We start from the raw sequence: 18,982 nt of genomic DNA on the forward strand, positions 1-18,982 counted from the left end.
GTTAAATTAATTGATAACAGGGATCAGAGCTAGAAGCCTACAGAAAGGAGGGGGAAGGGTTTCTCACTGTCTGGCTGTTTCCCACTCCACTGCTGAGCCATGATATATGGCGACCCAGCCCAACAGGCTAAATTGATTCATCTCTAGTTCCTGTTTCTTAATCTGGGGCTAAATTGGTTTCATTTTTCTTGTTTTGGGTGGTGCTTACAGGAAGTTTTTGGCAGCATCACTTTACTCCATTGTTTGTAACTTCAGTTTTTGCCTTTAAATCTGAGTATTATTGATTGGCATGTTTAAACCTTGTGTAGCACCTCATTAGCATTTTAAAAATTGTCCAGAAGCACATGGCTTAGCACCTGTGTCAGCCGTGCTCTCCGTTCAGAGCAGTGGCTAATAGAGTTAGCAGCGATCTGTGTATTGATCCTTCTCTCGTAAGAATGACGTTCCTTCCTCCCCTCTTCCAAAAATAAGTCCAAGCAAAGAGAGCAGCGTGGTTTTGCTTGTTTTTTAATCCATTAATACAGTACAGCAAGCAGTCCTCCTTGTAGCTGAAATTGTTTGCCTGCCCAAGTTCATTTAATCTAAACTTGGGTTTTTGTGGGAGAGTCTCTTGCATGCAGAACAACTAGATGGGGTTCGGGGTAAGTCTGTGTTTGTTGCTCCACTCCTTGTGCCGTGCCAGGTCATCAGCAGCTTGGACAAGCTGATCTCATCTGATAGTGTTGAACTTGATGGCAACCACAATGGTGAGAGACAAGGTGCTGCTCCCAGCTCTCCTTCCCAACACTGCAGGGTGTCTCAGCCCTGCTGAGCTTTTCTAATCTCAGCCATGTGGGGTGTCTGGGAGACACCCTGGGGTGCTGAAGGCTCATGGGGACAGGTGAAGGAGCATCACACTGTCTGAGCTCTGCCTCTCTGCTGAAGACCCCAGCCACTGCCAAGGCAAAGCTCAGCTAGTGTGACACTACTTTACCTCAACTTGAGATGCAGCATTGCTCAGGGAGAGCGGCTGGTCCCTAATTGCGCAGGCACCCCCCCAGCTGCTCCACCAACGTCGTATTCTCAGCGCTGTTGCGCACAGAGAGCTGCAAAAAGCACCTTCCCCACAAAAAGTCTTCCTCCCTGCTCCCTCCCAAGATGCCTCCTGCGAGGGTCTGGTGCCGTTTTGAAACCGAGGTTCCCCGGGGTTAAAAGCCAGCATCTTAATTCAGAGTGCCAATGTTCAATTTTGCTTTCTGCCACCAGACTAGATTGCAGGCCAGCGAGAGAGTCTGGGTTAGTGGCCCACTGGGTCACCTCCCATTTGTTTTCCTCAATTTTGTGTTGTCATAAATTCATTCCAGCCCGTTGTGGTTGATCAGTTTATCTCCGCCGGGGCAGGGAGCGCTGCGAGCATGATATATGGCACAGAGCATTGTAGCCAGCCTCTCCATGAATCACTCCAGCTGTTTGGTGTCAGCCCCAAAGCAAACAGGACCCGGCCGCTGAGCGTTGACTACGATGAGCTCAGTATGGGAAGAGACATGACGTATGAATGTTTATTTAATAATTCTCTAATATTTCCAGCGGAGTGTGGCTGTGCCTTCTGGGAGGGGTGAAAGGGGGGGAGGTTGAAGAGGGAAACTCTAATCTGTTGGGGTGGGTCATAAATCAGGCAGACAACATCATTAATCAGGGATGGGACAGAAGTGGAAGGAGGTGGGACTGGAACTGCCATCCTCAGTGGGAAGGGGGCTGTGCTTTTTTTTTTTTTTTTTTGTAAAACAAATCTTGTTTCTGATTCCGCTTGGCCCCAGCCGTGCTGCCTGCATAATAGCAAACCTGGACACAAGGCTGTTTAAGTGAGTATGCTACCTCTGCTCTGAACCTTGCGATACGAGCCTGCCAAGCATTAAATCCCTTTATAATTATCTTCTTTATATAACACTTCATGCTTATCATGCTTCATTGGATGAGACGCTCGCTGGGTTAAAAAGAGGGTTTTAGAGACAAAAAGCAATTGTGTTTGTTTTATTTTTCCTGTCTCCTCTTTCCTCCCCTTCCCCCCTCCCCACCTCACCTCTTTCCAGTCCAGCTGCTCTGAAACATCGGCTCTGGAGGGGCTCTGGTGCAGCAGCACAGGAAGGAGCATCAGTTAAAATTGAACAAGTTTAGGTTGGGGTCCTTGTGCGAAGAGCGAAGCGTGTGAGAGCAGTCGGGGAGGTAGCAGTGTCTGTCGTGGGGACCCTGCTCCCAGGCAGGTGGGTCAGGGTGGGAGCAGAGTGTGTGTGAAGCCAGAGGATTAGCAGAGGCCTGAAAGGGAAGGAGCCATGCTTAAGCTGGTATGTCAGAGGGAAACAGAAGCTGCTGTGAATTCACACCACAGGATAAGCGCTTCCCAGCTCCTCTCCATAGTGTCACACTATTAATAGGCTTTGCCTGGAGACAAGAACATTTCATAGCAAAGACAGAATTAAAAAATTAACTTGGGTCATAAATGAACTAACCCTTTGTGTTCTGCAAGAGCATGATGCTGCTGATGGGTCCAGTCCTAGAGCAACCCGTGTGAACTTGAGAGAGGATCCAGGAAGCTGAACTGAAGTGTGGGATTGTCAAAGCCAAGCTGAGAAAGAGCTGCTAGGCTCTGCTGCTTGTGTCTAGATTTTTATCTTTCTTAGGTTTTAGTCTTTTTCACTAATTCAGTAATATGTAATATTGTGTTTGTACTGTATACTGGTGTTCAGTGTTGAAAGGGTGCAGAGGGAGATGCACCATTTCGTCCCTCTGGGTTGTGACGGTGGAGAGCCGGGCTATGTTTCTTTATTCTGCTCCCTCTTCTAACTGTTGGGTAGAAGTTTCATGTGCCAATGGTGGTCTCAAACATTTATAACCACTGTGCAAAGTGTAATTGTATCGATGTCTTCACAGGGTGGTGGTTAACGAAGCTCAGCGAGGCAGGCTGACTGTACAAGCTCAGACCTGGGGGAAGGTGGTGTTTCTGTTTAGTGCAGCTGTTGTCCAGAGGTTTGGTCTGATTTCATGCCTTGGGACAGTTTTCTATAGATTTTGTCATCTTCATATAGGAAGGAACTCTTATGTCTGTTGATCCTGTGGTGTTTTAGAGCTGAACCATCTGCAAACCCCAGGGTTCTGCTGGTTTCAAGGGCAGTAGCATCCCTGTCCCATAATTGGTGAAAACCCCAGGAAGGAATTCTATTCCTATGCTGGGTGTGCAGTTAAAGCATCTTGCCATTTATGTCTTTTTGCCTGCCCCTTCTTTTCCTTTTTTTTCTTTTTTTTTCCCCTTAGTTTCAGAAATGCTGTTATTTTTAATTTGTAGAGTTGCTTCCTGGGAATGAAAAATCGATGGGGGGCTATCGCAGTGTGAAATTCGACTGTCACTATTGAGCTATAGAGTTACCAAGATGTCTTAGAAGGTAAAAAATAAATCGTGGCCCAGCAAGTGCTCAGCTGTGCTATTTCAAAGGGGATATGAGGCTGATGGTCTGTTAGAGGGTACTTCAGTTAGATGGATGATGATTCCCTGTGAAATATTGGAGTTATTCCATAGGTAAAAGAAACTTTAGCTTATAAAACACAAACAGCTGCCTACTAGCAGACGAATTCTGCCCTTAGATGTGTGAGCAGCTTGTCAGATAGAGGACTCGTCCCTAAAATTAGCCTGTCGTGTTTAACAATGTCTCTGATGGAGCATTGTGGATCTTGCCGTGTTCCTTCTGAAAATACTTTGAGGATGTGACTGTTTGTTCACATCCCTTAGCTACACTGCAAGAATTAAGAGGCAGGGACTGATATTTTTTTAGGAAATGTTTGTATGGTGCCCAGATGCTCTCAGGAGAAAAGTAACAATTATTTTTACGTAGGCTGCGTTCCGTGTTTGGATGGAAATGTTCCTTTGAAAAGCAGAAGCGGGATCATGTTGTGCCCCGTCCGCTGCCAGTTCGCTGTCACTCTCCTGCATCTGCTGAGGGGCAGCCCTGGCTGCACAGGCTGGCTGTGTGCTGGTGGTGACAGGGCTACTGCTTTCCTTGGCACTCACTGACTGTTGTGGCAGGACCCAGTGTTTGTGCTGTGCCAGCTGCTGTATGACAACAGGATGATTGTAATTACAGCTCTTAGTAGTTTATGCATTTCTTAGGCTACAATTAGTAAGTGTAAATATAAAATAGTACTAAAAAACCCACCAGTTTGTGTTACACCTCACTAAACTGTGTCTGGGACAACTGTAGAGTCAGTAATTATTTCTCTTACACTTGCATGCACGATTGCAATACTGCTGAGGGGAGCTTACCGCTGCAAGAAGGAGTGTTAAGCCAAATTTAGTTAAAGCTTGGTAAAGATCTCCCAAAGAATTCTGAAGAATTCATTGTGCTTTCGTATCTCCTTTGCTGCTGTAACACAGAACCCAGCACTGCCTTTACAGAAGCAGTGTAGTAGCTAGTAATGTAATTAAAGTAGTTTAATATCTGTGGTGATTTTTTTGCCCTCACTTCAATGTCACTGCTTGTCCTAACCTTACTCCACACCACTATGGGCACTTCATCCATATTTTTCCATTCTCTTCTTTCTTCCTTTTTGACAGTTTTTGTCTGTAAAAAGCTGTTGTTTCCCTCTCGGTTGCATAAGCATTCCGGCTTTTCCCTCAGATAGCCGGCTCATGACCTGTCCTTCCACCGCACTGCTGGTTTCCTCTTCCAGCTCTGGGACCACAGTTGGTTATGTGATACTAATGTGCCGTGGCCTCCTTTAATAGCCTCATGTTTCTTTTTGAAGGCGCGATTACCTTAAATGATGCTAATTCTGATCCTTTCTTTCCCCGTAAAGGAAACAGCAACAGTGTAAAAGTTCTGGGGCGGCAGCAGCAGTTGTAGGAAGCTGTCTGGAGGATGTGTTACCGCGCTGCCCTTGTGTACCTCCAATCAGCGGTCATGAATGGAGGTTCTGGAAAGCATATCACCTCCATGGTAAAGCCCTTAAAAGGCTATAGATGAGTCCAAGTGCTGCTGTAGTAGCATAGATATTTCCTGTTTATTTCGGTCGTTTGGATGTGGGCCATGGGAGTAGAAGGCATTTATTTAATCGCTCGCAGAGGCTGCCTGCAAGGCTCGTCTGCATGTCCAGCCTTCTGAGCACCTTTCAGCCCTAGGAATCTGCTATTCCTTTTTCACCTTCATGGATATTTTATAATTCTGTGCCCTGATCGTCCAACCAAAGCTACGAATAATACTAGACCAGCTCCAGGCCACAGTAGGATGACAAGTTACAGCTGCCATAAGTCTTCCAGTAGAAAAATAGACCTGCCTAGCTATATGTGGAGTTTGGTCATAATCCAAATATGTTTACTTGTGGATGGAGGCAAGTTTCAGTAGGCTGGAACCTCTAACCTGTGTGCCTTAGAGGAGCTGCATTTTCCATTTCCACTGCCTGCCTTTTGTGGACCTGGCTTGTACTAAGATAAAGACCATGATGCACCTTCACAGATCTGTTAAAAATACAATTAGGCTCACCAGCATGAAGAATACATTTCAAAAGTGAACCGAGACATTAACACATTAGCTGAGTAGTTATTTCTATTTAGGAACTTTTTTTACAGAATGATTTTCTAACTCAACCTGTGCTGCCTCAACAGAACCTGGTTTGCTGCAGCAAACCACTTTTCTGTAGCATGGCTTTTTCCTTTATCGCCAAATCTGCTCCAGTAAAGCAGTGGGATTGCATTTATTTTCTCTTTGGAACAGGAGACATAGTCTCTAAATCTAAATCAGAATGACCCACGCATTCTTTCTCCCAGCTTTCATGTTGAACCATAATTGCTCAAATGGCACATTTAAAATTTTGGCGCAAGCTCAGACTTTCACTCGCCGCCTTTTTAAATCAGTCCCCGTGGCCAGCGGATACTGCGTAGCCCTACAAATGCATCCAAACATGCTGACTCCGAGGCTCCTTCCATTCTGAATGATCAGCGGTGCCATCTGTCTCTGTTTTGATTGGGGCTGGGCACATGTGTCCCAGCGAAACGCGGGCCAAAAAAAGGGAAGAGAAAGAGCCAGTGCCTGAATTTACTTCCCGCTTCTGTAAAGACATTGTTTGGTTCTGTGTCACGGAGGCGGGGGAGATGTGAAAGCAAAATGAATTTTTCTGTCATTAAATTCTTCAAGGAATCTTTACCCAAGTCCCTACTAAACGTGGCTTAAAATGCCTTCTTGCAGCGATAAACTCCCCTCAGTGCTATTGTGACAGTGCATGCAAGTGTAAGAGAAATAATTCCTCTGTGGGGAAAAAGAGACAACATTTTTTTGGTTTGCATCAAGATGAAATTAGTCAGAAGCAAACTCTGAATTTGGCAGGCAGATGCCAGTATTAACAAGTTGTGCAAGCAAGTATAAAATAGAGGCGCTCGTGACTGAGAGCGCCTCAGTGTTGTGTGTGTGTGCCCTTGCATGCACCCCGCTCCAAATTCACAACTTAGAACACGGAAATTAGAATGGGGAACATTGCATTATTCATAACTTGGCAACCAGAAGCCAGGGCAGTTTGCCAGAGTAAACTATTCTCTATAATTACAGGTGAAGCAACATTCTTTAATATCTTACAATACAAAAACATACATTAATCAAGGAAAGAGAGCTTTTTTTCCTAGAGGACAATAAATTAGCATCCTTGCCAATTTCCTCAATACATGTGACAATGTTTTACAGGATTATAAGTCAGCCTCTTTAAAGAAGGTTAGTCTAAAAACAAATAAACCCAATAAATGAGATTTTTAGCTAAATAAAGGGGAAGCCAGCTCCTAAAATGTTGATGTCTTGCCAGAAGATTTGCTTTTAGCACTGGCAGTCTTGCAGACTGAGGGTCTAAACTTCACTTGGTGTGATTTGACATGGCTCTACTGTAAACAGCTTTGCTGGGCAGTTTTTTACAGCAAGGGAGCTGGCCCCTTCTGCTGTAACCAGCTCATCTAGTGAAATAAAATCTCAGTACATTGTGCCAATCCAGTAGCCCACATGTTGTGGGGTGATTCACAGTCAATCTGCCACCAGCCTGACACTGGGCTTCTTTCAGAGAGTTAAGATTCTGAAAATGCCTGAGCTGTGTCTGTTTCCTTTTAAAGCCACCTGTCACTTTTCTTTTTAAAAACTTTCTTATCAGTGTGTTTTACTTGTTAGTAACAATGGGGGGGGGGGTTTAGCTTCATGTTACTCCAGTAAGTGTAAAAGTGTAAAAGGCCTTTGAGTCTGTGGATGTCCCGCTGACTTCAGTGGTGCTCACCCACGTCTGCCAAAATAAAGTCCCTGTATCCTTAGCTCTAGCACTTGCTGCAGGTGATGCTTGCTAAATGGAAAGGGGGGGCAAATTCTTTTGTCACTTTGAAAACAGAAGCAATTCTTATCACAAAGCAGATAAAGGTGTTTATAGCTAGTGTTTGAAACTCAGATAGCGAGGGATTTTGTGTTGAAGGCAACGTATGAGTGAGAGCTGAGACAGCATCACTGTGCTCTGCTGTTCCACAGTGCTACCAGTATCACAGAGCTGTGCACAGCATGTTACAGGCTAATAAAACAGGGTCTCTTCTATGAAAAAGTTGCCCTTTTACCCACATGTAAATTGACTCTGAGAGAAGGCTTGCAATTACATGATTGTGCACTGATGTTGGGGTCATTTTTTGGATCTTTTTATCAAGTCTTGAAGGTTTGTGCCCCACAAAGTGAGGACTGCAGCAGGCTTTCTCTCCTGTTGTGTAGTAGTGGTTATGATAATTGTCATCTACAGTCGTGGTTGGATATGGCCAGGGGCAATTTCTCTGCTCCTGAAATCTTACTTAACTTGACTCTGCCATCAAAGCATCGACCAGTCTGTTTCTAATATTTATGATATGTAAGCTGCTAGTGACCCGACCCCTGCCCTTGGTGCAGGGAGGTGGCATGTATGTTCTGCTGGGATCAGGTTCTCCACTTTGTACAGGGGAAGATAAAGGCTTTGTTTAAAAATAAATACATCACTCTTGGGTTTGTCAGTGGTACTGTACGTTTTCCTCTCTGCCGGTCTGTGTTTACAGGCGTAGGAAAGCAAAAATAAATGTATGAGGAAGAGAGAAGAAGGTCAGAATATCAAGTGTCAAAAGTAGCCCATGAAATTTTATTGGTAGTGCATTTAATCAGTGCTAAGCGTTTTTTACAAGGTACATACAAACAGTGGAATTGTAAAAATTTATGGAATGCTGTGTACAGTGTGGCCGTTTATGAAGAAAGGAAAATTTATATCCAGTTGAAATAAACCAAAGGGGAATGTTTTATGGAGATGCCTCAACAGCAGGATACATCAAGTTAAGGTCTAGATAAGGTGAGGATGGAGTATTTGCAGGGGTTTGCTGATCTGTGAGGTGTTTTTCTGCTTCTTCAGCAGCTAATGCTTTGCATCTTTCTGTGGCTCTCAGATAGGCAGGATGCTGGATGCAGTGGCTGTGTGGTGTTTGTGTTTTTCTGTACAACAGAAAGGAAACACAAGTGAACAGCTGCTGCTGGTATCTGTGGTACAGGGCTCTCGCTCTTGGGCTCGTTCCAGTACAACAGTTTCTTGAGCAGCCCTTAATATCCAGCTGGGAAGGGTTAACTGAAGCCAATCACTCTGACATCAGCATTTTTTTGTTTCCTTTTTGGTCCAGTATTTTGTTGATGATAAAGCACAGACTTAGTCAATTGAGAGATTCCAGAGCTGCAGAATCAGAGATAATTTAATTAACGGAATTGCCTGTGATTGCCCACTGGGACAGCGGGTAGGAATTGCTCGATTTAATTTGGAGAAACAAAGATCACATGCATGCTAATGTTTAACAAATAACCAGTGTTTGGGTTAAAGTTTTTTTGCAAAGAGGGGGGCAGCCATTTCCCAGGGGAGATTTCCCAGGAGGTGATTGCTTCCTAACAGCTCAAAGCTACTGATCGGTCTTTTTTCCTCCTCCATGGTGGTTTTGTGCACTTCTTCTGGCCTTTTATCTAAACAAAGCAAGGATTTGCTCAGAGAAATAAAATTTGTTCTTATTTTCAGTGCTCAGGGGAAAATGCTGTGAGTAGTAGAAAAATGTGTGTTGGGCATAAAGGCTGAAAATTACCACGTGCTGTCTTGCCCAAGTCTCACAGACTTGCTCCTTGGTACTCAGCATCCTCAGCTGTGTCTGCCAAGTTGTGGAAGAGTTAACCACGAAGTCCAGAGAGAAGTACAAGACCCAGCTTCCTCCACGAGGAGCCCTCCCTTCTTGTTTTCGCTCTTGTATAAATGTTCTCTCGCAGTGGTGGTGTAGGTCCACAACGAGTCTCTGTCATGGAGGTGCCCTCTTGGTACAGCCTCAGCCAGGGAGGACGACTCAGGTGTCAGGGAGGCCCCTTGCACCTGCTGGAGGAGCATCAGCGCTGGGTCTCAAGGTATTGCTCTTGGCAGCAGTCGTGCTCAGCAGGTCTCTCTGGAGGCTGATAAATGACGTTATCCAAACACGTCAAATCAGAGCGCTGAGGCGCAAAATTGTTGAGAGTCCTCCTGCATCCAGCACGAGGTCAAGGCAAAGCAGAGAGCCAATTCCTTCTTCCCTGTAATTCCCTCTGCCTCACTTGGCAGGGTAACTTGTACACAGCCTTGCCCTGTCCATGGAGCTTGGCTTTCTGACCCTCGCTCCACCCTGGCGTTACCCTGTAAAAATACTGCCCAAGGCTGCTCCCAGCTGTGTCTGGGCAAGCACACACGAGGTGTGCACACAAGAGGGAAGCCTGAGGGAGTTCCCAAGATTGCTGCTGCAGGAAGAGTTGCTCCTAAGCGATGCTTATCTTTAGGATACAAGCAGCAGGTTGACGGTAAAATGTCGCTAAATGGAATGGCATGTGTCCCAAGTGTGCTGGCCACCACAGGAGCCAGACACATGGGAAGTGACTCTGGTCTTTATTCCATCCCTGGAGGTAGTTTCAGTTTCCTTTATTTACTAATGTTCTCCCTATTTCCCTTGACCTCATTTCCTCTGGCTTTTCGGAAGCAACCATGCAATTATCGCTCACTTTGGGTTGACCCTTGGCTGCCACGTCCCTTGTTGCTGCTGCTCTGAGAGGTTTTCCTGAAATCTCAAGTGCAAAATACTCACTTGTGGCCAAAACTCCTATCTCTCTCGTGAGTTAGGAGCTATGTCTTCAGCAACTGTGCCGTCTGTCAGGGTTTGTCCTGTGAGCACGCTTGGCAGGGAGAACATGGAGTTTAATTCTGTCACAGCTGAGCTTTGATCAGCACTGGGAGATACTGCAGTGGCTGAAGCTCCCTCTCTTACCAATGCACCCCAGTCTTGTTAATAAATGTATATTTAACAATGTCTGGAGCGTATGAAGTGATAATAACTAAATCAATACCTCCCACATTGATTGTCCAGGATCCCTACAGCGTGACGCACGCAGCGGTGCGGTAATTTTCCAGCTAACTAGCACCCTGATCTACAGCCCTCCTATTGATTGGCCATTGTATCAAGCAGCCTCTGAGCATTATTGCTTATGCCTCTATTCAACCTCCTTTTCTGATTCATTCGTTTATTACTGGACAGGTGCGATTATCTCAGAGACTTTCCAAAATTGGCCGATGAGGGTCAACCATTTAGATTTCTATAAACAAGCCATTTTCTATCTCCTCTAGTTGTTGCAGTGGCAAATTTTTCCTATTCAGGCTTTGACTGTTAGTGGGGTTGAATGGGTGTTTGCTTGTATCTGCCCAAGGAATCAGCTTTTTCCTTTTCTTGCTGAGTCACCCACCCATCAGAGAAGGACAGATAGCTCCACAGATGGTAAAAGGAGAATATAGCAACAGTTGAGGTTCTGCTTGCCACCTGCTCTGGGCAGGAGTCACACTCACTGCCTTTACACCTCCATTGCCCTTGTGCATGCAGTAAGGAGAAATGGATTCCAGGAAGTCAAATTCAACTTCAGCCTTCACCCAGTATCAGCTTGTTGGTGGGCCAGACTGGAAGACAAACAATTTTCTCAGCCAGCAATAATCTTCAAGCTATAAATAAATAATTCTGTTTCTTCCTTAGACAAAACTAACACCTTTCTAGACTTCCTTTGAAAATGCTAGCAACTCTTCCTTGAGGGTGAGAACTCAAGCTGGGATATGGTAATATTTCATACCAAAGGGTAGGAGCAAGTGGGTGTTTCACAGCAGGGAAGGCTGTCTCCTACTGAAGCTCTTTCATCTTGCTCCAAAGAATATTTATTGATTCTAAGACTTGAATCCACAGTGTTCCTGTCCCCAGACAGTCCTTACCCACTAGGCTATCATGGGACATGTGTACTTCTTTGCCTTTTTTTGCAGTTTTGAAATGGTTACCATTTTCTAGCAACTGTCACTTCCAATGAATCTCCTTCTGATGAAGATCTCCTCCGGTAGCTCGTGCAGAGCATGTCTGATCTGCACAAAGGCAGGAGTGAAACTGAAGGAGCTCTATAACATTAGTACTTAACTGTACGCACTTGAGCAGCTCCACTTTCTTCTGAAGTGTCATAATTAGAAAAATCATCCAAGATCTCTTTGACTAGCTCTTTTACCAAAGGCTTGGGAAAAGCCAGCAGAATCACCTCGTTGGAGATTCCCCGGGTCCCTCCTTGCGTGCCATGGACAGGTGACTAATGAACAGAAGAGTGAGTGCGTGTGTGCAGCGAGAGAGCTGAGAGTGCAGCTCACTTTGCTGGTTGTAGTAATTCCACTAGACCCATGTTTTAGCCACCTGTTGGTGAATCATCCTCTAAAAAGGTAGAACACGTGGGTGCCACTGTGGGTTATGTTTTGATTGATGATGCAGCTTCTGACAGCGAAATACTCTTCAGGTTCTTCTGAGCTGGATTCTGCTTGGACAGACCTGAAATTCACTGACATAAATGAAAATTGTTGTTTTGTTTTTATTCACAAGAGTGAAAGCCTTTATGTCAGTGCTCTAAGCCTTTTCTGGAGAATGCTTGAGGGCCCCTCCTTATGCCTGCACTGTGTATAAATCGGGTTTTGCAGCATGCCAGTGACACATCCTTGTCTATAATGCTCCCTGCATCTCATTTGCTAAGCATTGCTGTCTGCCCTTGCTTTTAGGTTGGCAAGTTGCTCTTTTCACCAGCCTTGCAGAACCATGAAAATACAGTTGCCTGCCCTCAGCACAGCGCCTCTGTGACAAAAGAGAGAATGTTGCCCATCAAAAATGACCCTAAGAAATGAGAAAGCAGATTGTGAAGCTGCCTTTATAACCAGCCTGTTGACAGCGCTCAGTGCTGTTGGTTTCTCCTTTTTTTCAGTATTAGAACCCAAAAAACTAGGGCTTTCATTAATATAAAACCATTGTGTTGATCCTGTGTAATGAGCTGATGTCGCGTTACATGAGGTTGATGGCCAGCAAAGGCCTCCGTTCTCTGAGGGGAAGAGCAACTCTTATTGCCCACAAAAAGTTATCTCAGCAGCTTTAAAGCAACGTACAGAACTTTGCCTCAAGTGTGTGATCCTAAGTAATCTCTTAAGGGAGACAAGAAAAAAGGCAGAAAGCAAACAAAAAAACCCCAGCAGAAATACCTGTTCTTTAAATGTCTGTGTCTTGTGGAAATTTGCTCTGTATCAAGCTGCAAGCATCATTTGTGTTCTTTGGTGATATGTTTGGAGGTGTTTAGTAGGACACTTTACAGAGTTCACACTGGGCTTTTCAGGAATTCTGCTTTACCCCAAGGCAGATATATTAGTTTGAGTATTATGCCATTTCCTGTGCAGTACTTGTTGTGGGATCCTTTTTCCCCCAAACTCTTAAGAGTCTCGTGTGCTCAGTGATGCTCACGCTCTATCATCTTTTGCAGAATTACAGAAGACTCTGCAGTGACAACATTTGAAGCGTTAAAGGCTCGTGTCCGTGAGTTAGAAAGGCAGCTTTCCCGTGGGGACCGCTATAAATGTCTCATTTGCATGGTGAGTAGCACTCCACTTGTGGTAATGAATCAGAAATGTCTTGATATCTTTGCTGAGGAGGGGGATAAGCTTTTCTCCTTTTTTTCAGGCAGAATATGGGGGAGCTCGTCACCAATTAGCCTTCCAAATGAAGGTGGTCTTAGCAACCAAAATTTCCGTATGCATTATGTTGTTTCTATGGTATTGGCAGCTGTCCGTCTATATCAGGGAAAAAAAGTTCCAACTTTTTTTATAGGAAGACCTTGAGCCTTCCTATAGAACACTCCCAGATATGAAGCATCCTCTTACTGCATGTCCACATTTACATGCATAGGAGAGTGCAGAATCTGTGATCAGAGACCCACTTTCTCTGATTTGGGAACAGAAATGTTGCCTGAGCATTCAAAAGTTGTTGATGCCCTGCTTGCTATGTGCTGATGCTGTGGCTCTCCTAAAGAAGGGCAGCAGCTCCCTCTGATGGTCCGAGCCTGCAGGGCTCTGCATCTCCTGTTGGGTTTCTGTTCTGCTCAGATCAGGAGCATTCTGCTTGGTGGAGAGCTCCCTCTGCAACTTCATCTGGATGCACAGGGTTCTCTCTCCCAACCAGCTCACAGCTTGTAGATGTGGGAGTGCAGCCCTTGCCATTCATCCCACAGAAAGAACAACAACTTACTCTCGCTGCTAATTTCCAGAGGTTTCTTAGGAATGACAGAAGATACTCACATGTCTGCTGAAAGAGAAGCAGTATTCTTGGGATGTAGTTAAGCTGTTCCTGCAGAGCTGTGAGTTGTGATAAGGGTTGATCTTGCCCTGTCACTGTTTTTTGTATGATCTGGTGACCTTTCTGATGAGAATAATGGTAGGTGGCCACAGCAACTTCAGATGCTTTTGCAATAACTGTGCTGAATCAGGTCACCACTTGAGTGGATTATGGGCTTCCAACAGGAGTTCTGGGAAGCCAAGAAAAGGGGCTGCAGGAGACTTTCAGCCTCTTCTGTACAAACATTACAAAAATGCAACTTACATATTACACAAAACACCAGGCAGTGTTACCCACAAAGAGAGGCATTGTGATGGGGTTGGGAGTGAAGAATCAGTAGATCCCTGCTGTGGAAATAACCTGTTTGCTTCTTCTCCTCAGGACTCCTACACAATGCCCCTGACTTCCATTCAGTGCTGGCATGTGCACTGTGAAGAATGCTGGCTGCGGACTCTGGTGAGGCTCTTGACTGCTTTCTTGTTCACTTACAGCCTTTCCCCTCTCTTCTTTGATACTTTTAGATCACCACAGGGAAAGGTGCTTTTTGCTTTATTTTAGATAATGTGAGTGCTGTGCCTGCAGACTGCCCAAACCTTGCTGTGTAACACCCCACTCTAGCTTTGACTTGAGTGAGTTTCGTTTGAGTCGTTGTGACTGTCCTGCCCCTTGCTTGTTGCTCCACTACTTGTGGGCACAGCCGTGGCTCGTTGAAGAGCTCTGTGCCAGGGACTACCTTGCCTTACAGTAATTTCCTGTGGGGCATCCATGCAGAGAGGTAAAGCTGTGAGAATGGAGGCCAAATCCACTGAGATTTCATGGAATGGGTAGCTTCTGAGAAATGTAATATTCCCCCGAAGCAAAGGAAATCATCTTCAGGAGAAGAGGATATGGAAGGGAGCTTTTATGAATATGGATCTTATTTTTTAGATTATTTGAAATAGCGCTGTGTAGTTTTCAAGCATATACCATCCATGTTTAGAAGTTTGGGAACTACCTTGAATGTAGAATAGGTGACCCAGTAGAGCAGCAATTTATACATTAATTAAAGGACATCAGGTTAAAATTTATTTAATGAAGTGTTTTCTTTTCCTGTGTTTAAACTGTGGGTTTTTATAATCAGTCTTTAATGTCCCCTCTGCAGCTGATTTTCAAACTTTCATTTTGCTTAAGTTGGGGAGTGGAAAATAGTTGTGCTTTCTAGTTCTCCTGTTAGCAAGATGATACAGTGTTGGGTTGCAAAAAATGTAAGGGAGTGCCACTCCTAAAAACTTGTTCCTGTAAGGCATTACTCTACTTTATAGAACACGTTGTGTGCTTGGAATTACGATTAAGCTGATCATGCTCCTTTAAATCCTGCCTTTTAAAAGTCTTGTCCAAGAAAAGTTACCAGGATGCTGAAGTGCCTGTGGGCTTGAGTACTAATAGCAACTCAATAACTTGGCTATCCCTCGGGCTGTATTTTATAGCTCTTCAGCTACACCCCGTCACTATTTAGTTTATACAAGCTTTTGTAAACATTTTAGCAGCATGTTATAAAAGACACATATGTGGGCACATAGCTGTGAGGTGTTTGGATGAATGTGTACTCTGCCACCTTTGCTAAGTGAAGAGTAATCTTGTCCTTCAGCAGTGCTGCAAGCACAGGATAAAACACTAACATACTTTTCATTTTCTTTACTCTGAAGTCTTTGTCTTCTCCCCTTCCCGCCAGCCTCAAGTCACCTTCTAAATCTGTGACACCAATTTCAGGCTGCTCTTAGACTCAGCAGCAACTTAGTTCAACTTCAGTCAGGCCCCTTTGTGTCGTGTTCAGCAGTCACAGCTGCTCATGAGAACGGGGAAACTCACTCCAGGTGCTCAGGGATTAGGATTTTCCTTGCAGACTGGGAGCCATCTCCCCCTAGAATTCCGTGAGAAAGGTGGGGATGAAGCTGGCTGTGTGTGATCTGCACATGGCTCTTCTGCTGACCAGGCAGGCAGGATGGGAATAGTCCAGCAAGACATCATGTTAAGACTTGGCACTTGCATAGGGGAAGCAATTAATAAGTGACTACTCATGTGTTCCCCAGTCCTAGTCTCTCCCTGCAGCCCCCAATTTATTAAACCAGGCCTTTTCACAAGGCATGCTTGCACTCCCTCTCCCATCTCAAAAAAAATCTCCCAGCCTGTGTTCGCATGTTTCTAATGTAACCATTAAAATGTAGCCTGAAGACAGCAATAAAAACCCTGGAACGCCTTGGTGCTTTTGTGTCTTGATCAAAGTCAATGTGTGTAATCTCGTTAAGACTGCCCTCCTTCCCCCCCTCCTTTTTTATGAATTTAATGGCATACAGCAGCTGGGCTCAGTGTTTAATGCTTACCAACCTGCATTGTTCTAATTAAGGTATCTCCTTTTATTTCGGGCACAAAAGAGACTCTTGTTTTTTTTAACAAGCGAGGAGCTGTGGGATAGTGTGTGTAATAATCGCTGCTGTTACCTTTCCCTGGGTATAAAGCTGGCTCCCCAGTGGGGCTGGGAGGAGGGAGCCTGCGCGTGCAGCACACATGGAAAGACTTGGCTGGGGGAGAGGGGCAGCATTTTTCTTCTGTTGTGCAATAAACAATTTGTTGGAGTTAATAGGAGTTGGGGCGGGCAGGTTGTGTTGGGCTTCCGGCCCCTTTTGAACATTCTGGAGATCTGCCATCCCTGCTGGTGAAAAGTCCCCTTTCTCTTCTATCCCTGTGGTTCCTGTGTCCAGCCAAGATCTAATATGAAATTAGAGTGTGAGTGTGTCTGAGAGAGCGAGGATCATGTACTGAACAAGGCTCTGGAACTGAGGGTTCAGAGTGCCTGGGGGCACTTCTAAACCCCTGCAGGGCATTGAACATGGGGTGAAATTTGATACTCACATCTGTCTGTGGACCTAAGGTTTAAACATTTTCTAGGATACAATACTACAATGATCTGAGCATCTCTAGTATCCTCTTGACTTTAGTGGTGTCAAACCACAGCCATGAGCTTGTTGGTCCCTACTTTCTGGTTGTCTGGGACACTCAACACAGTGACATTTTTCATTCACCTACCCTGTGTGCTGAGAACTGAGTTGATATCTTAAAGTTATGCAAAAACTGGGACTCGGGCCTGGAGTAACTTATCTGTGATCCCTTTTGGAAAGCCCTGAAAACATGTGCAGGTTCTTCAAAGATAGGAAGGGAAATGATGTTGCAGGAGCAAAGCTTAGCCTGGACAGCAGGAGGTGGGTTCATTTCCCTGAACAGACACTGTCCTTGTGGCAGGTGTCTGTCCTCAGCTGGTTGTTGGACTGCAGCCCCAAGTCACTGGGGATGAATCTCCCTGTGGTACAATCTGCCCCTTCTCCATCCTTCCCAATTAACTGAGAGTTAACACTAGTACAGCTACTAGTGTGTGGGATTTGTATTTTCCTTCTCTTGGGAAGGGTGCTCTAACAGTAGAGATGGGCCATCTGCTTTGCTGGGGAGGTTTGTGAGAACAGGTTTGATGTGTGTCTGTCTGCAGTAATTCAAGTTGAGGTGATATTTGCCAGGGGAGTGGGTTGGTGAGTTCTTCATGTCCCTCTGAGCTGTAATTCTGTGATCTCCCAAACCCTGGTATCTTTCTTTACAAAGTAAATGTAGTTAGAAGCTAAGTCAGGCTGTTGTTTGCCAGTGATGGAGCTGTTTTGTGGGTGCAGGGGCTGAAAGAGGACGGGTTTATTTGAGCAGATGCAGTTTACTAAGTTTCCCCCATCACCTCTACAGCCAGAGCCAGCATTTCCCATGGGTGTTTGCTGACTCTAAGCTTGTGCTTGCTTGCCTTGGGCTTATTTGAAAATGACAACTGCAAGAGCAGGAAAAAAACCACTTCTAAAAAGCCTTCTTCATCATAGAATGCTTCCAGGGGATCCATCAATAGATATGTGTGCTCTGCAGTTGACACACTTACACCTTTGCTGGTTTACCGTGTTCTTAGCTTTGCCACTTCAATACCCATGCAGGCTGGAGTAGTTTTGTACAGAACAGCATAGATACAGAGCAATCTTTCTGGGTGATTCCTGGGTGCTTCCAGCAGCACAGGGACCTCCTGAGTCAGCAGCTGCATGGAGGATGCTGCATGATGATCATTCATGATGCTCCTGTGTACTGTGAGGTTCTTTGGTCATTTATTAACATTTTTTCAGCTCTGGCCTGTGGGGGTGAGCTCCACCCTTGGAGGAGGCTCTGTGAAAAAAGTTGTTCTCCTGGTGGTTTAACCCCAATACCTGACAGCTGGAGGGTACCCCACAACAGCAGTGGGGAGCAGCTGCTTCTCTGGGAATTAGCATTTGCAGAGAAGAAGCTGCCACTTCATGTGAAGGCATGGGTGGGAGAGAGGGCTGTCACCTTGGTTGAGGATTGGATCTTGGCATTCTATTCCTCTCCTGGCAGAAGCTGGCTCTTGGTTTGGGTCCCTCTTGCATCTCTCTGTTTTGATTTTACTTCCTCTACTTGCTCTGTGTGTGTGTGTGTCTTTATTCTCTGTGCCTGGTAGCATATTGTGCTTGGAAATTGCCCATTTTTAGACCCACAGGACAGCAGGAAGTGCCTAAAATCCTTCCTTTTGAGTTTCCCTGCTTTAGCCAATTTATAGCAGACGTCACACCATTTTTTTTTAAGAGGCAACTTTAAGACAAACTCCTCCAATCCTTCCTGGCACCATGTAAGCCCTAACGACTTTTCAACATCTCAGCTCTCGTTAATGTATTTTTCAAACTACTACCCCAAGTGATTAGCCTGTATTGTGGATCAATCACTTGCCAAATTTTAATTAAGAAAGGAGGAGAAAAAATAAACTCCATCCTGGTTCCAGCTCCGTTTCTTTGCTTTGTAACAGCCCTGGAGCAAACTTCTTGCAGCAGAGTTTTATAAACCCCTCAAAACTGGGGTTTATAATGGAAAAGCTGAGGTGGCCTTTACTCTAGCACACACAGCTATAACACATCAAGGCTTTTCCATGTAGCTATGATGAAAGGAGCAGAAGGACCTGGAAAAAAAGAAAGAAAGAAATGGCCGACAGGTGGGACTTATTATTCCACAGCATTTTTATTTCAAGGGAAAAGTTTAGTAACCCCAGCTGGCAGGTGAGCAGTGGGGGAGCAAACGCTTTTTCATTGTGCCTGTGCCAGCATGTGTGTGTACAAGCTTATGTGCCTCTCCACAAGAGAGGAGAGCCTAAACTCTGGTGCTGATAAACGTTGTACACCTACTCCTGAAGTCAGATGTAAGGAGCAAGGTTCTGAGCAATTTCAA

At 45.0% G+C, this 18,982-nt stretch overlaps 1 protein-coding gene across 11 annotated transcripts in view; it reads left to right on the plus strand.

The window, feature by feature from the left end:
• The window catches only part of RNF220 (ring finger protein 220), a 214,259-nt gene that overhangs the window by 188,922 nt on the left and 6,355 nt on the right, over window positions 1-18,982 (plus strand). For 8 of the 11 annotated variants that reach the window (XM_051807719.1, XM_051807728.1, XM_051807756.1 and 5 more), the window contains 2 exons: window positions 12,849-12,957; window positions 14,078-14,152. In XM_051807719.1, coding sequence (XP_051663679.1) covers window positions 12,849-12,957; window positions 14,078-14,152 — 184 coding nt within the window. Of the gene's footprint in view, window positions 1-1,796; window positions 3,259-12,848; window positions 12,958-14,077; window positions 14,153-18,982 lie in introns of those variants that run through there. The other 3 variants (XM_051807790.1, XM_051807800.1, XM_051807783.1) reach the window with 2 other exon arrangements.

Source organism: Manacus candei, unplaced genomic scaffold (genome assembly GCF_025592945.1).
Source record: "Manacus candei isolate 608988 ecotype Guabito, Panama unplaced genomic scaffold, ASM2559294v1 h1tg000005l, whole genome shotgun sequence".
Taxonomy (NCBI): Eukaryota; Metazoa; Chordata; class Aves; order Passeriformes; family Pipridae; genus Manacus; species Manacus candei.